At 40.1% G+C, this 17459-nt stretch overlaps 2 protein-coding genes across 2 annotated transcripts; both read left to right on the forward strand.

The window, feature by feature from the left end:
- The first annotated feature begins 5 nt into the window (after positions 1–5).
- Positions 6–3069, forward strand: mettl18 (methyltransferase like 18). The gene is made up of 2 exons (XM_035172761.2): positions 6–243; positions 1843–3069. Exons 1-2 carry the CDS (start codon positions 139–141, stop codon positions 2809–2811), a joined length of 1074 nt encoding a protein of 357 aa, XP_035028652.1. The 5' UTR covers positions 6–138; the 3' UTR covers positions 2812–3069.
- A 5473-nt stretch (positions 3070–8542) lies between these two features.
- Positions 8543–16849, forward strand: sufu (suppressor of fused homolog (Drosophila)). Its single transcript, XM_035172473.2, has 12 exons — positions 8543–8900; positions 9247–9381; positions 9705–9841; positions 11074–11216; positions 12046–12131; positions 12568–12640; positions 12944–13100; positions 13242–13344; positions 13723–13857; positions 14986–15124; positions 15227–15295; positions 15389–16849. Exons 1-12 carry the CDS (start codon positions 8752–8754, stop codon positions 15476–15478), a joined length of 1416 nt encoding a protein of 471 aa, XP_035028364.1. The 5' UTR covers positions 8543–8751; the 3' UTR covers positions 15479–16849.
- The last annotated feature ends 610 nt before the right edge of the window (positions 16850–17459 follow it).

The following is a 17459-nucleotide window of genomic DNA, read 5'->3' on the forward strand; positions in this document are numbered from 1 at the left end:
GACTCTGGCTCTAGGAATTGTGGGACTTGTAGTTCCACCACATAGCGGCTGTGCTAGCTTCACTCGCTCGGCGGTGTGCTCGCCATGTGGATACTGAAGTAAACAGCTACAACCTGAAGCTACTCGTGTTCTGTCATCATGTCATTTTGTTTTAACTTCGACGTCCCGACACAAAGTGTGAACTCGGACGAAGCGCGTGGACCCGAATCGCAAAACAGCAAGAAAGTCAATGCTGCTCCAACTGTAAGTAATGTTAGTCCAGTGATTTAATGTAGTTTAATAATGAGTAACTCAATATACTCGAAACTGTCAGGTAGTGACGTCAGATCGCAGTTTTCAGACTAATGCTAAGTTGGAAAAATTCTGCACAGACAGTGGCGTGTATAGGTTCGTGAGGTCTGGGGGCTGGAAGAGGAGGAACAGGACCCTCAGTATGTCTGTGGTGGGTTTTTCCACTGGAACAGCTTTATGATTGTAGAACCAACAAAGACAAATATCAATCAACAAGTCAGATGAGGAGAGCAGAAAAAAACCCACCCAAATAATAATATAATTTTACATAAATAAGTGCATAAAATATGAGATGAATAGTAGACAACATAAATATTGTCTTTGTGGTCTCTGCTATAAATATATAAACTAGCTTTATCCTATCTAATGGTATAGAAATAAACCATGGTGCAAAGTAAAATTAACTTGATATGGCAGGTGTGTTGGTGAGAAAACCCTAGAAATAAAAGTAATTACTAAATTCAGTGATAAAGTAGGTTTTGGTATTTTCAACTTATATTAATTAATAATTCATTTTTTAGACAAAAGTCTAGAATACGTTTTTCTTTATCCAACTCTAAACACAGACCTGTGTTCTGGTCAAAACTTTTTGTGTCGCCTCTCAAATGGAGCACAGAGAAAATCCACAGGGGCGCACCCCCTCACTAATACGCACACACACACACACACTCGTCATATATGCAGGTCATCTTATAAATTTCCCCTGTGAGTAATTTCATCTCTGTTTGTCAACACTGAAAATTCTCCTGTTCATTTAACCACTAGAGAGCGTAGGTTGACAGGCATTGACATCCCAGAGCACCTTCGTGTCAATACAGTCATTGTGGAAATCATGTCCACATTGATGGTGTATGACTGTATGACTGTATGAGCTGTTATTGTACGTCCGACCGCAAAGTACATAGGGATGTGATAAATTAGTCATTTGACATTTGTATCTATACTGTCGGGGTCTGTTATGGAGGTATGGGGAAATGAAGTAACTAGTAAATACATATAACAAAGTAAGGTAGATTGTCTGTAGAAGCTTTAAAGCAAGTAACAGTTCAGGTCTACATGGTTATATTTTGTTTGACCTCACAACTTTCATTTACTTGAAATATGAATTTGGAACCCTTTTTACTAATTTATTATGTAGTTATCAAAACCTGGTCAAACATAACTTGTTATCGTTGTTATATTGTTATTCATTGTTGTTTATATAGTTTTATTGGTTACTAAGAGTTTAAAGTAGGCCTAAGTAAAATTGTATGTTAAGTAAAGGTTTTAATATTCATTTTGTATTGTGTTAATAAGACAGTGTGTATTTTGTAAACGCAGCACACACACAGCATTCTTAAAACATCCACATTTCATTACTAAATCCCAATGTTGGTCCAAAGGCACAATGATAGTATTATCCCAAAAAGTTTTTGCCTCAACCCATTGTACTGTCAGCTTGAAACCGGTGTAGCTCCCATGTTGCACAGTCATATATTTGCACAGAGACGTCAAGCACGTACATAACCACAGGAGAAGTCTTTGTTCCCTAACCCACGATATATTTTTCAGAACCAGGACAATACCAAACCAGCAGAGCCAGTAAAAGAGGCCAAAGAGCACCTTCTACCAGCTGACCCTCAGTTCCTCCTTGTGGACGCTGTCCCTGAAACAGTCACTATCGGAAGTCTTCCTCCCCTCCACTTCCTCAACGAGACAGTTTTCGAGAAGACGGCCTCGGAACGAAAGGATGATGAGAATATCCTCTCTCATACTTCAGAGCAGATGTCTGATCTCATCTCCGGTGTGTACGAGGGAGGGCTGAAGGTGTGGGAGTGCACTTATGACCTTCTGGAGCTCATGGAGAGAGACGGAGAGACATTTGGGGAGAAGGCAGTTTTAGATCTGGGCTGTGGTGCGGGGCTGTTGGGGATACTAGCTCTGAAGAGAGGAGCCAGTCACATCCACTTTCAGGATTATAACAGCACAGTTATTGAACAGCTGACAGTACCTAATGTAATACTAAACTGCCAGGAGGATGATGACATAGAGAGTGAAGATGACAAAGAAGGGAGGGGCGACGGAAAGTTACAAGAGGAAGAAAGTTGTCGAAAGACATTGAAAGAGAAAGAAGCGTTGAAAGATGGCAGCACGCCTCCAAAGAAACAAGCCATAGACTTATCCCAGCACCCGCTTTTATCGAAGTGTCGTTTTTTCTCTGGTGACTGGAGTACGTTTCTTGATTTGGTTCTAAAGGCGAGCTCACAACCCAAATATGATATTATATTCACCTCAGAGACAATCTACAACACCGCTTACTACCCCAGCCTCCACGAGACCCTCCACAAACTGCTGGCACCAGATGGACTCGTCTACCTCGCCACCAAATCCCACTACTTTGGTGTAGGCGGCGGACTCCACCTGTTTGAGACATTTGTGGAGCAGAGGGGGACTTTCTCTGTGGATCACCTGTGGGAGGGGGAGGAAGGACTCCAGAGACACGTAGTAGTCCTACGTTTTAAAAAAAGAAACGCTACTTGAATAAGGTGTTTGAGAACCTTATGGGTTCTGTTCACCCATTAAAACCAAAGCATTGTTTGAAATCCACCACCTAAAATCGGAGGAGCTGACAGGAATGCAAATGTCTACGAAAACCTATTTCCCAGGCTTTGAAGCAGATAGAGACATGAAGTAAAAAACATTTGACAGCTTAAACATTTGGCTTTCATTGCAAACCATTGTCCTTTCCCTAAACTTTGTGAACATGTTTTGAAAAACCAATAAAGTAGGCAAACTCGCCGAGCTAGCCCATTTTGTTTGTCCTCCTCCTCATACATGTCTCTTACTGACTGAGCCTTGGTCAGTGGATCACAAGTAACGTCTACTTTAATATTTGTTTGCCGGCTCACAGCGCAAACAAACGTAATTACATTTCGACCCTCCCATGAGTATTTCAGCGAATTATGTCTTTCATCAGGCACATGTCTTACACAATGGCATTGTGGATGAGATCCACGCAAGAGAGACGTACCCAAATGGTCTTAAAGGTATGTACACGCATATATTGCATTTGGTCTAAATGGGATAATGGATTTATTGCTGCAGAGTTTAATAATTTGAATAAGAGCTTAATAAAACAGTCAGCATTGTTTTCCAGTCCTCAATTTAATGCTTGTATGTTTTATGTTACAGCAACATTGTCAGAACATGGAATAGCTGTAATAAAAACAATTCAGTTTCATCTCTCTGGTTACCTCCACCTTCTTTCACTTCCTATATAGACATTTGAATATCTCTGCTAGTAACTGAAGTGCAGTTGAAAGGGGCTGTTACAGGTCTTTAGATGCACAGGGAGGAAAGAAAGGAAATGGGCTCAGTGACCTTTTGCGAGTGATTTCCCCAGTGTTCAAACAGCAGCATGAAAGCCAGGCTTGTTTCTGAAGTCTGGCGCAAAATGTCAATTGCAACTTATCCCACCAGCCCAAGGATGGAGTTTGAAAGTGGATTCTGGAGTAAGTGCACATCAATGGTGGGACTCTATGGGGTCTCTGTATCTTCTTATTTTTAGTCCTCTTGATCCTTTCGGTTTCTACCTACAGTTAAATTTAGTACGTCATCTTAAGCGTTGCAACACATAAAGTCATGACATGAGGATGTACACGTCCTGGAAATATGCACATTCACATACCAGAAGAACTATGCTGTAATTATTCCAACACTGTGGTGAATCTCCATTTCAAGGAAATCTATTGAATTATTCTAACTGGGATTTTTTGGGAGGAAGTATGAATAAATTCCAGGGGAGTTTACTGTACTTTAACTGACTAGTCAAAGGGAATGAGGAAATCCAGTTTTTTTTATGTGGTCACCGAACAGTTAAATTGTTTGAATATTACTGTGTGCTGCCTTGTTTAAAAGCAGTGGTTTTACCCTGCTGACCCAGTCCTGCCACGTCCATGTGAGTGAACAAGATCAGTGTCACATCCCTGTCACGTTGGACTATGAACACAGGACAAATAAAGTTATTTTAGGAAGGTTTTGTTTACGATAAAACACTCTTATCAGACCTGAGTAATGACGACTGCAACCACAAAAAATATTCTTATTAATCAGTCTCCTCCTAAATGTGCCCATGACGCAAGTGGTGCCCTTTTGATAAATATTATTTAACAAAGATAAAACAGTTTTCTAGGAAACACTGTCACCAGCTCAAACATGACTCTACATTTCAACACCCGCAGCGTGGGGACAGAATTTCCTGTTACAGGTTATGTAAATATACTGTTAAGTGTTACTTATTTCACTGTTGGGTACATACAAAGCACCTAACACAGTTTCTGTTTGCATATGCTCGCCCGGCAAACTTCCAATGTGTCTGCTTCGTCATCGCCTCTCATCTCGACAGCTGTTCATGGCCTGTAGGGGAATTCCTGATTCTTCGAGAAGACGCAGCCTTTCCCCCACTTACTTTATGGGAACAGGGGGCAGGGCCAGTCAGATGGTTTTCCTCAGAAACTATTATGTGTTGATTCATTGTGAGGGGGTGTGCTGCTCACTCCCACTGTTTCCTTGTTACTGGGAAGTGACACTCGGGCTTACCGTACAGAGGGAGTGCATAAAAAACAGAGGAGGGAGGGAGGCTGATGGGCGATATGAAAGGTGCTGGTATTTAAGGTTCTTTTGCTCTGAATGTCAGACAGTGTGCTGTATCCTTACCCGGGAGCTGGAGGACATAGGACAGTGAGCTGAACATGCAGGTGAACTGGGGAGGGGTGTCTTCATTCAGCTTGGAAAGATTGATTCTTCTGATTCAACACTGAAACTGCGTTTTTGCTGAGATGGGACTGCTGAGGTGTGTTTAAAGTTTGAATCCGCTACAGCACAGACCTAGGAGGCCTTTATGATGAAATGGATGAGTGGTAAATCCAAGATCTGGAAACTCTTAAATGAATGACAAGGGTATGTATATAGGCGGGAACTCTCTCAAACTGGTCAAATCATGCTGACATTTTTGAAATTATTGATGTAAATAATTACTAAATTGTCTGATATGCTGACACAAAACTACAATTTATACATTTTTAACTTGTTTTAAGATGTGATTTTTTTTGGTGTCTGCCAGTCTGCTGTTTAATTCAGTGCAGGCTGAAATACATGGCTAATGTCCTCATTCTCGTAAGCAAGAGTCTGTAGAACTGGTTGTTTCCAATTCCAACGGCCGGAAAGATAGTTTCCTGAATGTGTTCAGGTGTGGCCTTCATCAGAAAGTTCATTGTCCTGAATTGCATGTGTCCTAAAAGAATGTACTCTCCAACTGAGTCAACCAGTGACTGAGATAACATTGAGGAAGTATCTCTCCCTCTCTCTCTCTCTCTCTCCCTCTTTCTCTCTCCCTCTCTATGTATATATATGTATATACTGTCACGATAAGAGACCTTGAATGAGGGTTTTTTATCTGAGAAGACCGTAGAGATCCTGTAATTCAGTGGATGTTGGTTAATATCAAACTTAGGAGGGCTTGGGGGCGATTCGTTGACTAAAAGTATTTCAGCAATTACACGTCCCAAAGTTCTTTTCCTGGGAGTGTACTGTGATAACTGGTGACTCATTTCATGCCTTGATCAGAGCACTATCAGCACCATGATCTGCTTCAGTGCTGCTTGCATCAGCCTGGTGGACAGACTTTCATTTCAGTGGTTGTGAAGCATTTCCAGGAATACTTGGATTAAGAAGACCGTGGAGCTCCTCAGATGACCCCGAGAAACCCTCCTCAGACTCTTTCTATAACCACAGAGCTGGATCCACAAATCACAACTGCAGTCTGGAGGTTTGTTTTTCCACATTAGTTTTGTTTCACATAGAATAAAACGCCTCTCAATTTGTAGCCAATTTCAGAAAATGTAGATTTTTTTTAATTGAAATATCCGCTGTAGTTAGTAATGGCCTTCTGCTCAATCATCTTAAGATAGAAAAAAGTAGTGCTGATGACATCATCTCATCATCTGAATTTCTTGAGAAATAGGGATGGTTTCATCAGTTACGCATCATATATCTTTAACCCGCATTTGTTTTTAATCACCATAGATTTTATGTTTCCTTATTTTATATAGATTACTTTAATTGTGTATTGTTCCATTATTACATAGACAAAGAGCTGAGTTGAGAAATATACACTAAATGAACGATGGGTTGTGTTCAAGAGATTAAGATATTTTTGGATTAAGAGTTTCCCGGGGACCACATATTGATAAGTGCTCTACTATGAGAACTGAATTCCATAGATGGGGGCATCTTCAGGTGTCATCTATGGGCTTAGTTCTTTTGGTAGGGTACTGGTTTGTCAGCCTAACTGCACGGCATCACGGATTGTTCACTTCATTGTTGTGTTCAAATGACGCATGATAAGTTAAATTGAAATTGTTTATAATATTACTATTTGGCAGTAAGTTTGTCAACGTTCATGTTAATCATGTTGTATGTTGTTAATAAAGCTAATCAAAATAATTTTGTTCCTCTGTAATTGATTAACTTTCACATTTTATTTTAAATGTTGCTACATTAACATTGCAGCAAGAAATAGAAGCTACCATGCTACATACTGAAGCCACATGCACATCTCATCTTTATGTAGTTTCATAACATCCTTAGCCATGGTGACGGCAAGTTGTTGGGTTATCTATAAACAATATATGATCAAATATGAAAATCATCATCCTTTCCTTTTAAAACATAATGGTAATCTGACAAAATTCCAAGCTACATCAACTTTTAAATGTTGTTATAAGGACTTTTATGAGAATATATCTCTGGTTAAAAGCAGTTATTTTGAGGTACCTGTGACACCACAGGTAAAAAGTCATTTGTGTAATGTACCCAGGACCCTCCTGTCCCCCTCTGTTAGCTCTACAACTGGATTAGACTCTGTCCAATCTACCCTAACACTGTTTGCCCTCAGTCCAAACCCCGTTCTGGGACTGCAGCCACGAGGACAAAGGTGCTTTGGTTTATTCAGTTTATACACTACTACGACATGGGTTAAAGTATAGCACTGGAGGAGGCCCATAGTGGTTAAATTCTTCACCATCATGGTTGAATGCTAATTATTTGGTAAAGCCAAAAAAGCTTGTATTGAACCATTGCCCTGTTCTAGTATATAAGAAAGTAATATGTGTAAGAAAATCCAGTTATGAAGACACCCTGATGCCTGACTGTTAGGATTAAATTATCCTTTCCATGCACAAAACCATAGGCTAATAAAAAAAAGGGTGTGATTACATGCTGTGCTCCACTTGTGAAAGATGCCATGACATGCCATGTTATCTCTTATCAGGGAAGTAATGATTAAAAGATCCACCCTGAAGGTCCTTACCTTTTTAAATCTCATGATAAGGGTCTGCTGACTCATATTCAATTTGTCCGTAATAAATTCTTTGAAAAACACTCATGTGGGATACAATAAGGCCTTTGCAATGTGACCCAATTATTACAGTATCCAGGCAGCAGGAAAACGGATGAAAATAAATCCTCCTTATGTTTGATGAATATACTCAAATGCCAACATTAAAGATGTTCTAATGTGTACATCTCTATGATATAATGTAAGACTACTATATATAAATAATTAAGTAACTCATAATGTTACATTGGCTTCTTGGCTATCACATTAAGTAATAATGATTCTCAAGCAGAGTTTGATTACAATCTTTCACTCTATATGAAATGTTATTCACTTTATGCGGAGGTTAGGCCCTTGCAACACTTTTTGAAGATATGTTTACTTGCAACTTGCGACACTAATAGTTGTTCACACGTTCATGAAAACACGAGTTTATGAAACTATGACAAATATGACAAAATAATTACTTGATAGAAAATCTACAAAAATATGATTTTGATTGCAGTGGTAGAAATTAGTTGCTGGTAAAATAGGCCTGATACTTACAATTGAAGTAGAAAACATGTAATACAGGACTTTTAGCGTATTTTTTACATTACGTTGTGTTAATTATAATTAATTAGATACTTTAAATACTTCTTCAACAACTACTTTGGCTACTCGATCTTTTCTTTGAAGTTCCATCTGGCTCCAGAAAATCTCACAAGTCGCGACTCTGGAATTACATCCGCCTTCTGTTTGATTGACAGCGTGTGGGCCAATCAGAATGATCTAGAAATTCACACAAACCTTAGCTTCCTTGTTCATTGGCTGACAGGAGCCGTCGGTCAGTGACGCAATAAGCTCCGTCCAACCAATGGTAGTGGGTGGGTGGGTTTTGTAGAGGATGAGCAACAGGCTGGCTCCTGCAGAGTGAAGCACAACGAGCTAAGTTAAAGTTGTTTACCGTCCGGCGGCAGCGCCACCGTGGAGCCCGCATGGTTTGATTCCCTCTCCTGCTAGTTTTGACTGGGAGCGGACAGCGGAAGATCGCTGCCTCCGCGGTGTTTTTAAAGAGAATAAGCGGATTTGTTCGAGACCGTGGCATGGATGAGGCACGGCCTACCAGTGGTGCTCCAGCCCACGGGCTGGTGCCGCTGTTTCCCCCCGGACTGCAGGCTATCTACGGGGAGTGCCGGCGACTTTACCCCGAGCAAGCGAACCCGCTCCAAGTAACAGCCATCGTCAAATACTGGTAGGTACAGCCCAAGTTGTTGCTAGTCCGCCATTTCTGTCGCTGAGGAGTTAGGGGAACTAGTTTTTGTAGTAATGGCTAAACGTTTAGCCAACTGTTAGCTTAGCCGCCTTGCTAACGTTTCAGCCAAATAAAGGCAGGAGCCACATCGTTTTCTGGGGTCGGGGGGCCCAGCACCAGCGTCATAACAACTTAATATGAGTGTACTTACTAGTTGTGTAAAAGTGTATGCCTCCTTGATCAATCGCAGATCTGTACATCATGTGTACTGAGGTGTGAGTGCAGAAACAGTAAAACACGTTGATCTTTGGTCCGGCTGATGGTTTTCCTGTCTTGCTCCTCACAGGTTAGGGGGACCTGACCCGTTAGACTACATCAGTATGTACAGGAACTCGGGCTGTTCAGCTCAGGACATCCAGGAGCACTGGCACTATGTCAGCTTTGGACTGAGTGACCTGTACGGGGACAACAGGGTCCACGAGTGAGTACTCTGCTGCAAATACTCCACTACCTGTTGCTCAGACAGCTTCAGGGATCCTTTTCATTGAATTCATTATACATTGTGAAAAACTGTGGACATTGGGACATTATATTGCCTAAGTCAGAATTCGTTAACATACCATGAACTTCTAACTAACACTGGACCTCTATGACCCTCTCTTGTTGTTATTCGTTCACAGCATGTTCAGTGTGTTGATCTTTTCAAGCAGTGGGACTATCACAATCCCCATGTATATAAAAGAGTGTGTGTGTGTGTGTGTGTGTGTGTGTGTGTGTGTGTGTGTGTGTGTGTGTGTGTGTCAGATTCACAGCGGCAGATGGACCCAGCGGGTTTGGCTTTGAGCTCACCTTTAGGCTCAAAAGAGAAGTTGGAGAGACGGCACCCCCGACCTGGCCAGCTGAACTCATGCAAGGCTTGGCTCGCTACGTGTTCCAGTCAGGTAAGAGCACAACACAGAGTGGTATTTATGTTTTCTACCAATGCTTGGATTAAACACCAAGATCCCATCATTTAATCTCATACGCAATATTTAAAGAAATCTATTAATTAATTGTAACAACTTAATTATGGCCAGCAACAAATATGAAGAAGGGTGCTATTTTATTACATTAAAAAAAACAAAGATTTGGTTTTAGTTTCATTTTTAACCATTGATCTAACTGAACAAGCAGTTTTGAGACATGAATTTGGCCTCTGGAAATGTCATTTATCCCTTTATACTCTTTTAGACATTTTAAGAAGGAACCTATTAAGGTTTTAATTAATAAAACTCAAAGGGTTATGAAAGACATTTGTACAGCTCCTCATTCTTCAGACTTCGCTTGGACACCTTTTGATTTGTGTTAATCATTTAGTCAAAGTTTGTTAATAGTTTAGTAAATGATTTATCTGCGCTGGTTTTGATATAACAATTTCCGAATGTATTCTTTGTAAAGGTAGTGTATAATTCCACTGATACAAGTTTTGAATACACTATTTGTGTTTGTTGGAGCGCTCTGTTTTTAGGGGAGGTCTATTTTCAAATTTTTTCCTTAAGCATTAAGCAAGGCTTGTTTTTTTAATGGATGACATGACAAATAAGATCATTGTTGTTGTGTGCGAATGTGTATCATGAGGAAGATAAATAAGTATACACTATTCTGCTACATTCTTTAAATACTTCAGTTGTGTATATAATGTTCACAATGGTTGAGAACAGAGGGGGCATTTAAAAGCCACGCAGAAAGAGAAGAAGGCTATTCTCTCTCCTCTCCTCTCCAACCCTTCTCTTCTCTCCAGCTGGGGTCAATTTGCGCGTGGGTGGGCTGGGCCCTTGAGCTAAATGAATGCTGATTCCTGGCCATCTTCCCCCTCACTTTTCTCCTACAGTAAATCTAGACTGGGTGGATGTTACCTCCCAAGCAGATTCCTCAGATTGAAGTGTAGTTTTTATGTTCTTCATATGGCATTTGGGGCTTGATTTCTCTCGCTCACTTGCATTCTCTCACCGATCTGTGTCCCCTCTTTTGCTGTTCCTGCACGTTTCCCTCAGCAACTCTGTGTTATCAAACTATTAAAAGAAGTAGTAAGTGAATACTTCTTACGGCTGCTTTACTTATTGTAGACACATTAAAACAGCATCCCTTTTCATCCTTTAAAATTTATATTTCCTTTTTAATCTTTCTTCTCCAGAAAACACATTTTGTAGTGGCGACCATGTATCGTGGCACAATCCACTGGACAACAGTGAATCTCGTATCCAGCACATGTTGCTCACAGACGACCCACAGATACAACCAATTCAAACACCTTTTGGCACAGTGAGCTTTCTCCAGGTGAGTTCAAAATATGTATAAATAGCTTTACATAATGCACTTTTGGGACATTACTGTAGTAACCTGATATCATAATATCAATGATGTTAATTCAGGACACATACTTTTATTAAAATTTAGTTAATAATTTAACAATGTAGGAAAAACCTTTGAGCAAATTAGTTAAAAGTTATATTTTATTGTTCAGTAGATAAATAAATCTTGGAAGCCCAACAGTGTTTGTATTTGTTCTTTAAGTTTAAGAAAAGTAAGTTCAATAATTATTAGGGATACGGCTGTACACCATTTTTTTCCCAATACCACGATTTAAAAACTGATGGTTACCAAACTTACATATGTACATGGCTGGTATTCGAAAAAAACATGCAACCTAACAGAACATCTCATCGGTGTGTGTGCATCTCCCCCTCTAAGTAGAGAAAATTAACTAGAGAGAACTAAGACTGATGTCACCAGTCTTCTTCCCCCAGAAAAGAAATTAAAAGCAAATGTGTAAGATTACTTTTGATATCCAAAAAACAAATGTGGTGTTGTCCTCGAGGACCAATATCTGGTTTGCTGGCATGTGTTTTTACTGTTACTGACACACACACACACTCAATCAAACACTTCCTGGCTCTCCTGCACTTTAATTCTCTTTAATGGTGACTCTGGGGGGCAGAGCTTTACACACACTTACACAAAGAGGATGTCTACGTATCATTGCTGCTGCCCAACAAGAGAGAGTTGAAGTCAGTATGATAGGTTGTAAGTAGCGGTTGTAAGAAGGACTTAGAAACTAAGATGATTGAAGACCACACTCCTCATGCTCTTTCTTTGTCTCGTTCAGATTGTGGGTGTGTGTACAGAGGAGCTACAGGCGGCCCAACAGTGGAACGGCCAAGGGATTCTGGAACTGATGCGTGGAGTCCGAGTGTGAGTGGACCTGTGTTGGCTTGGATAGATTAGAGACTTGTTTTAGGTTTTTAAGTCGTATTTTACATAAAAGACTATGCTATTTCTCAATGGTTTGGTTTTTGCTTATTTTTGTTTCACAACTGAAATGATAGGTTAGGGTTGTTTCATAATTTAGGATTGCTACGTCTGTATAAATGTCACAAAGAGAGAAACTCATCATTTAGATTGGCTTTAATGTTTCAAGTCGTTATGTGGCTTTTGTAGATGCATTTGTGTCGTTGAACTGAAATTGAAAGACTATCATCGGTGCCACTGAAAAATACCGGAGTTCGGTCAACACATTATGAGCAGCAGATTGAAGAATGTAGTTACTGTTTAATTTATTAACTGTCTGTGTGTTTAACCTGTGGTTAATGTTGTGCTGGACTAATGCTAATGATTTCCCTGTGTACAGAGCTGGTGGCCCTTGGCTAATCACAGATATGAGGAGAGGGGAGACCATTTTTGACATTGATCCACACCTACAAGTATGGCTTTATTATTTATTATACTCCACAGCTGCTAGCTACATGCACTACATAACTACATACAAAAAAGTGAAATAGCAGAACTAGTAGAAATACAAAGAGTAATTTTATGAAATGGCCCTTGATGGGTTCCCCACCCCTGTTTGACAACAACTTGTCCATTATTTTTGCTCTTTCGCTGTATTTAGTGCCCCCTGTTGGTACATCATTGTGCAGTGTCCACGTATTTCTGAATATGTTTAGCTTAGGTGCGTTTTATTTGAGTTAGTGTTAATGATTGCGTATATTTCTTGCTCTTCTAAGCAGGAGAGAGTGGACCAGGGAATCGAGTCAGAGGGCTCTAACCTAAGTGGGGTCAGCGCCAAGTGTGTGTGGGACGATCTGAGTCGACCGCCAGAGGACGAGGAGGACAGCCGATCCATCTGCATAGGATCACAGCCACGCAGGCTCTCCGACAAAGGTTTGCCAAGTCCCAAAGGAAAGAAAAGAGTAGATCCTCTAATTAAGACTGAGCAGACCCAAGAATGCTTAACCATTCTCTCCGCGTGCTGTCAGGAATGCATGGTGGGATAATTCCACGCTGATCTTTGTGTGTTGACAGACACAGAGCAGATCAGGGAGACCCTGAGAAAAGGACTGGAGTTTAATAGTAAGGCAGCACTACCACCAATCAGCAGCCAGAGACAGAGCCATGAGAGGCCCCAGTAAGTGTTCCTCCCACACACCAACACACACACTAACATGGGTTCAGCTCAGCACAGAGGTTGCACCAGGATAACTCCCTCCACCATGTGCAGTGACTCAGAGCATTTGACATTTGAACTGTTACCAGCTTTGTTTCTTAGCTACCAGCATGATGTTGTGGTTTGTCACTATCCTGTTGCTATTTTTCTCGGGAAGTGTTTGCGTCTTCTGCAGAGTCAAGTAACGCTTCACGGACACAGTCCAAGGAGCGGCAGTTTCCTTCACAGTAGCTGTTTTTCCACAGACACTCATCCTATAATTGCTGAATGTACTATTTCAGACTTCCTCACTTTAATTTTCCTTCTACCTTTCTTTTCTCTTCTTCGTCTGTTTCTCAGGAGTCGGAAGGACAGTTTGGAGAGTGAGAGTTCGGCGGCCATCGTTCCACATGAGTTGGTCCGAACACGTCAGTTGGAGAGCGTCCATCTGAAATTCAACCAAGAGGCAGGCACACTGCTGCCCCTCTGCCTGCGGTACGACACCGTTCTCCTGCACCCACATACAACATCTACAGCTTTGGAATCTCTGCAGGAAATAGACCAAATAAAAGACCAAACAGAGTTTAAATAAACACGAGAACAAAAACACCAGTAAAATTACGATGCTGGATAATTATTAAAATGTCCAGTGCTATTTTTAAGAAAGTAAAAGTTCAGACTAAATATAACCTGTCACATGAATAAGAACATTATGCATCTATTATTGGATTCTGGGTCGACTGTATATCATTGACTGATATTGATGATTGAATCACTAGAGGCAACAGCTCATACACAGGCACGTGTTTTTTTTTTTATATTCTCCTTATCTTGTGGAATTGACACATGTGGCTGATAACCACCTGGGCTTGGTGTTCGTCTCTATCTGGAAGATTATTTAGATGTTATTTGAAATGTGTTTTTTCAGACCAAATATAAACTAAGCGATAACTAAACAACACAAACTGTTATTTTTCAAAATTTTGCTCTGCACACGCAGGAGACAAAGAGGTTTGTGTGAGAGAGGGAAAGACGTGTGGAGAGTTAAGAGTGAGAAAACGGTGTAAAGGGATGATTATGTGATATTGGCATTGAGTGTGACTATGACTAATGTTACTTACATTTGCAAATGTTTTCCACTTGAAACTTTTATTATCCCAAAAAGATGTGGAATTAAATGATAGTTTCACACCATGCAACAGACCCAACTAGACCTTACTGAAGATGTGTCTGTCATACTAAAGTACGACAGAATATGTGTTGTATGAATTGGTATGTGTCGCAATTTTCATTGTAATTTAGGGGAATTTGTTATACGTTTTGTTTTATTTTACTTTATAATATTTAATAATACATTTTTATTTGATGGAAAATTAAGTCTATAAAATCAAATGTGGAAAGATTGATCATGAATTTTAATTCTGATGATAATAATATAGAAGCATATTTGTTCTTATATTGCCTTTGCAACAGAGAACTCTTTAAACGTTTTCAAAAGCTTGCTAGTAGTTTTCATATGGAACGAGAAATATTCTGTTATGGCCAAAATAACTGATATTACATCCTCATGCACTTGTAATTACCCTTTGTGGCTCATAGTGTGCTGTATTCAACCCTTTGTAGGGGTCGGTTGCTCCATGGAAGACATTTCACTTACAAAAGTATCAATGGAGACACAGCCATAACGTTTGTGTCTACGGGAGTTGAAGGAGCTTTTGCTACTGAAGAGCATCCATATGCAGCCCACGGCCCCTGGCTTCAGGTACACACACGCACACGCACACGCACACACAGAAACTCACAGTTTCCATGTAGCACTTGCATATTGAATGCATATATTGGAATTTCTGTTTTCCCTGTCTAGATACTGTTGACCGAAGAGTTTGTAGAGCAAATGCTTGGCGATTTACAGGAACTGAACACTCGTGAGGAGGTAAGTAAAAGCCCCTGTTTAACTTTTGTTTTCAGTTTTGTTTTGTTCAACTGCTTGCCTGTTTAAACTCATGTACCCTTTCTCTTTGTATAGACAAAGTTACCAAAGGAGTACAGTTGGCCAGAGAAGAAGCTGACGATCTCTGTCCTACCAGATTCTGTGTTTGATAATCCACTGCAATGAGGCAGAGACATTTAATCACTAGAAAATACCATCGGAAAATACCTGCAATCACACATTTCCAGAGTGGACCATCATGAACTGGAGGCCTCCCAGAACATGCAGCGACCCCCAAGCTGCTGGGGCGCACAGATGTGTTGTTCCTGCAGTGGAGAGCCTGAGACTGTTTCATCCCAGAGGACTATCTGAAGACTTTTGACTGTTACTGCATTCTCAGACTAACCCCAGTGTTAACAACATGAATGCCTCTAAAAATGTCAAATCCAGCCTGTCCAGATGTTAAAACAATCATTATAGGTGACACACTAGCTGACGGGCAAAACCGGATGCCCATTCCTCCAGTAAGGCCAGGTCTGACATATATGTCACAAATGTAGTTGAGCATGAATCCTGCAGACATGAGGTCCCAAGCAACGACTGAGTCACAGTTCTCATAAACTAGTTCTATTTATTCCAGTGGCCTTAGAAAAAGGCTGAATAGTCACATGTTGAACCATTTTTGTCACTATTGTTTTCAACTGAGCTAACGTGTATAGTATTTACAAATGCTGGACATTTTTCTTATGTTTGTGGTCATACCAAAGTTATAACTGTTGGAGGTTCCCTGCCAGAACTTTCCGTGTCTTAAAAGTGTCATGATTCTGTAATACGACATGACAGGTTGAACTATCATTAACTACCATTCACTGCCTGTTTGTCTGGGAAAACCAAACGAGCATCTCAAATCTTTTGTAGATATTTGTCAAGCGCTACAGGTAGAACCACCTCTATCCCCTGTGCCAAGAACACAACTCCTCTATTGAGTAATAGTTTTTTGAATGTGTCGTTTTTCAGTTTTCTCATGCTCGACTCTGCATGTGTTAGTTATGAAAGTAAATCTATCAACTCTTTACATTTTCAACAACTAGGAATCTGTGTTCAGCGTCCTCTCTCAAGTGTCCTCCCCAGTGGCCGATGAAATGTAAAATGTGTATTTTGATAAGTAGGACCTGCTTGGAGTGAAATTCCACAGTGCCTTGTATTGACAAGTTCCACATACTCGCTGTCGACTCTTGCCTTCAGCTCTTGGATTGTTGAGAAACATCACTTTGATTCAAGGCTGCTGCGTTCGCTGTCTTTTTCTGATACCGTCAGTGCATTCCATGTTAACGCCAAAACTAAGTAAAGTCTACTTTTACTACCGTGTCTCCTTTACAATTATACTCTTAAACAATCTTTTTTTTTTTTCTTTTTTAACTCAAGAGTGTAAAATGTAACGTTTAGACGTTGTTGATATGGCATTTTGTAATTTCTATCTTATTGACTGAACTGGCTGATTGTAATCCCAAGTGCATTAAAGAGTGTAGATATTTACACAAATAAAGCTGGTGCACTAATGCAGTATTAAAGAGGAACTTAATCCTTTAAAAGCCTTTTTATGTGAATACAAGTCAATATTTACATGTATACTTGATTTCTTATAAAACAATGTACATGTGAATAACCGGGAACCTTTTATTGTGACTCTATAATGCAGAAGCATTGCTAATGGGTAATAAATCGCATACTAATGCTTCACACATCTATTAGAAGCCATTAATAAAATCAAGCTTTGTTTGCACACATTAATGTCTAAAACCGACCGTTGGCTGTAGCTGACTCATTCAAGGTTATAAAGCTTGTCGCACTTTCTAATTCACCATCATGTCAGCGATTATAAATAATTGTCAGTTCTTGATTAATAAGGGTCGTGGGGTTATCACTTTATTTTAAGAAAGCATTCAGCCTTAAGTTGTTGATCAATAGATTATACTTCAGATACAATACAAAACTGCTGAATCATTAAAGGGCCCCATGTTCACTGCATTTTGTTGTTTTTTGTAAGTTGATTGGGTTGGATTTAGGTTTGGGTTCTTATTAAAGGTCCAGTGTGTAAGATGAAGGTAAAATGGATCTATTGGCAGATATTTAATATAAAAATCCTAGTGATGTTTTCACTAGTGAG

Source organism: Hippoglossus stenolepis, chromosome 12 (genome assembly GCF_022539355.2).
Source record: "Hippoglossus stenolepis isolate QCI-W04-F060 chromosome 12, HSTE1.2, whole genome shotgun sequence".
Lineage (NCBI taxonomy): Eukaryota > Metazoa > Chordata > Actinopteri > Pleuronectiformes > Pleuronectidae > Hippoglossus > Hippoglossus stenolepis.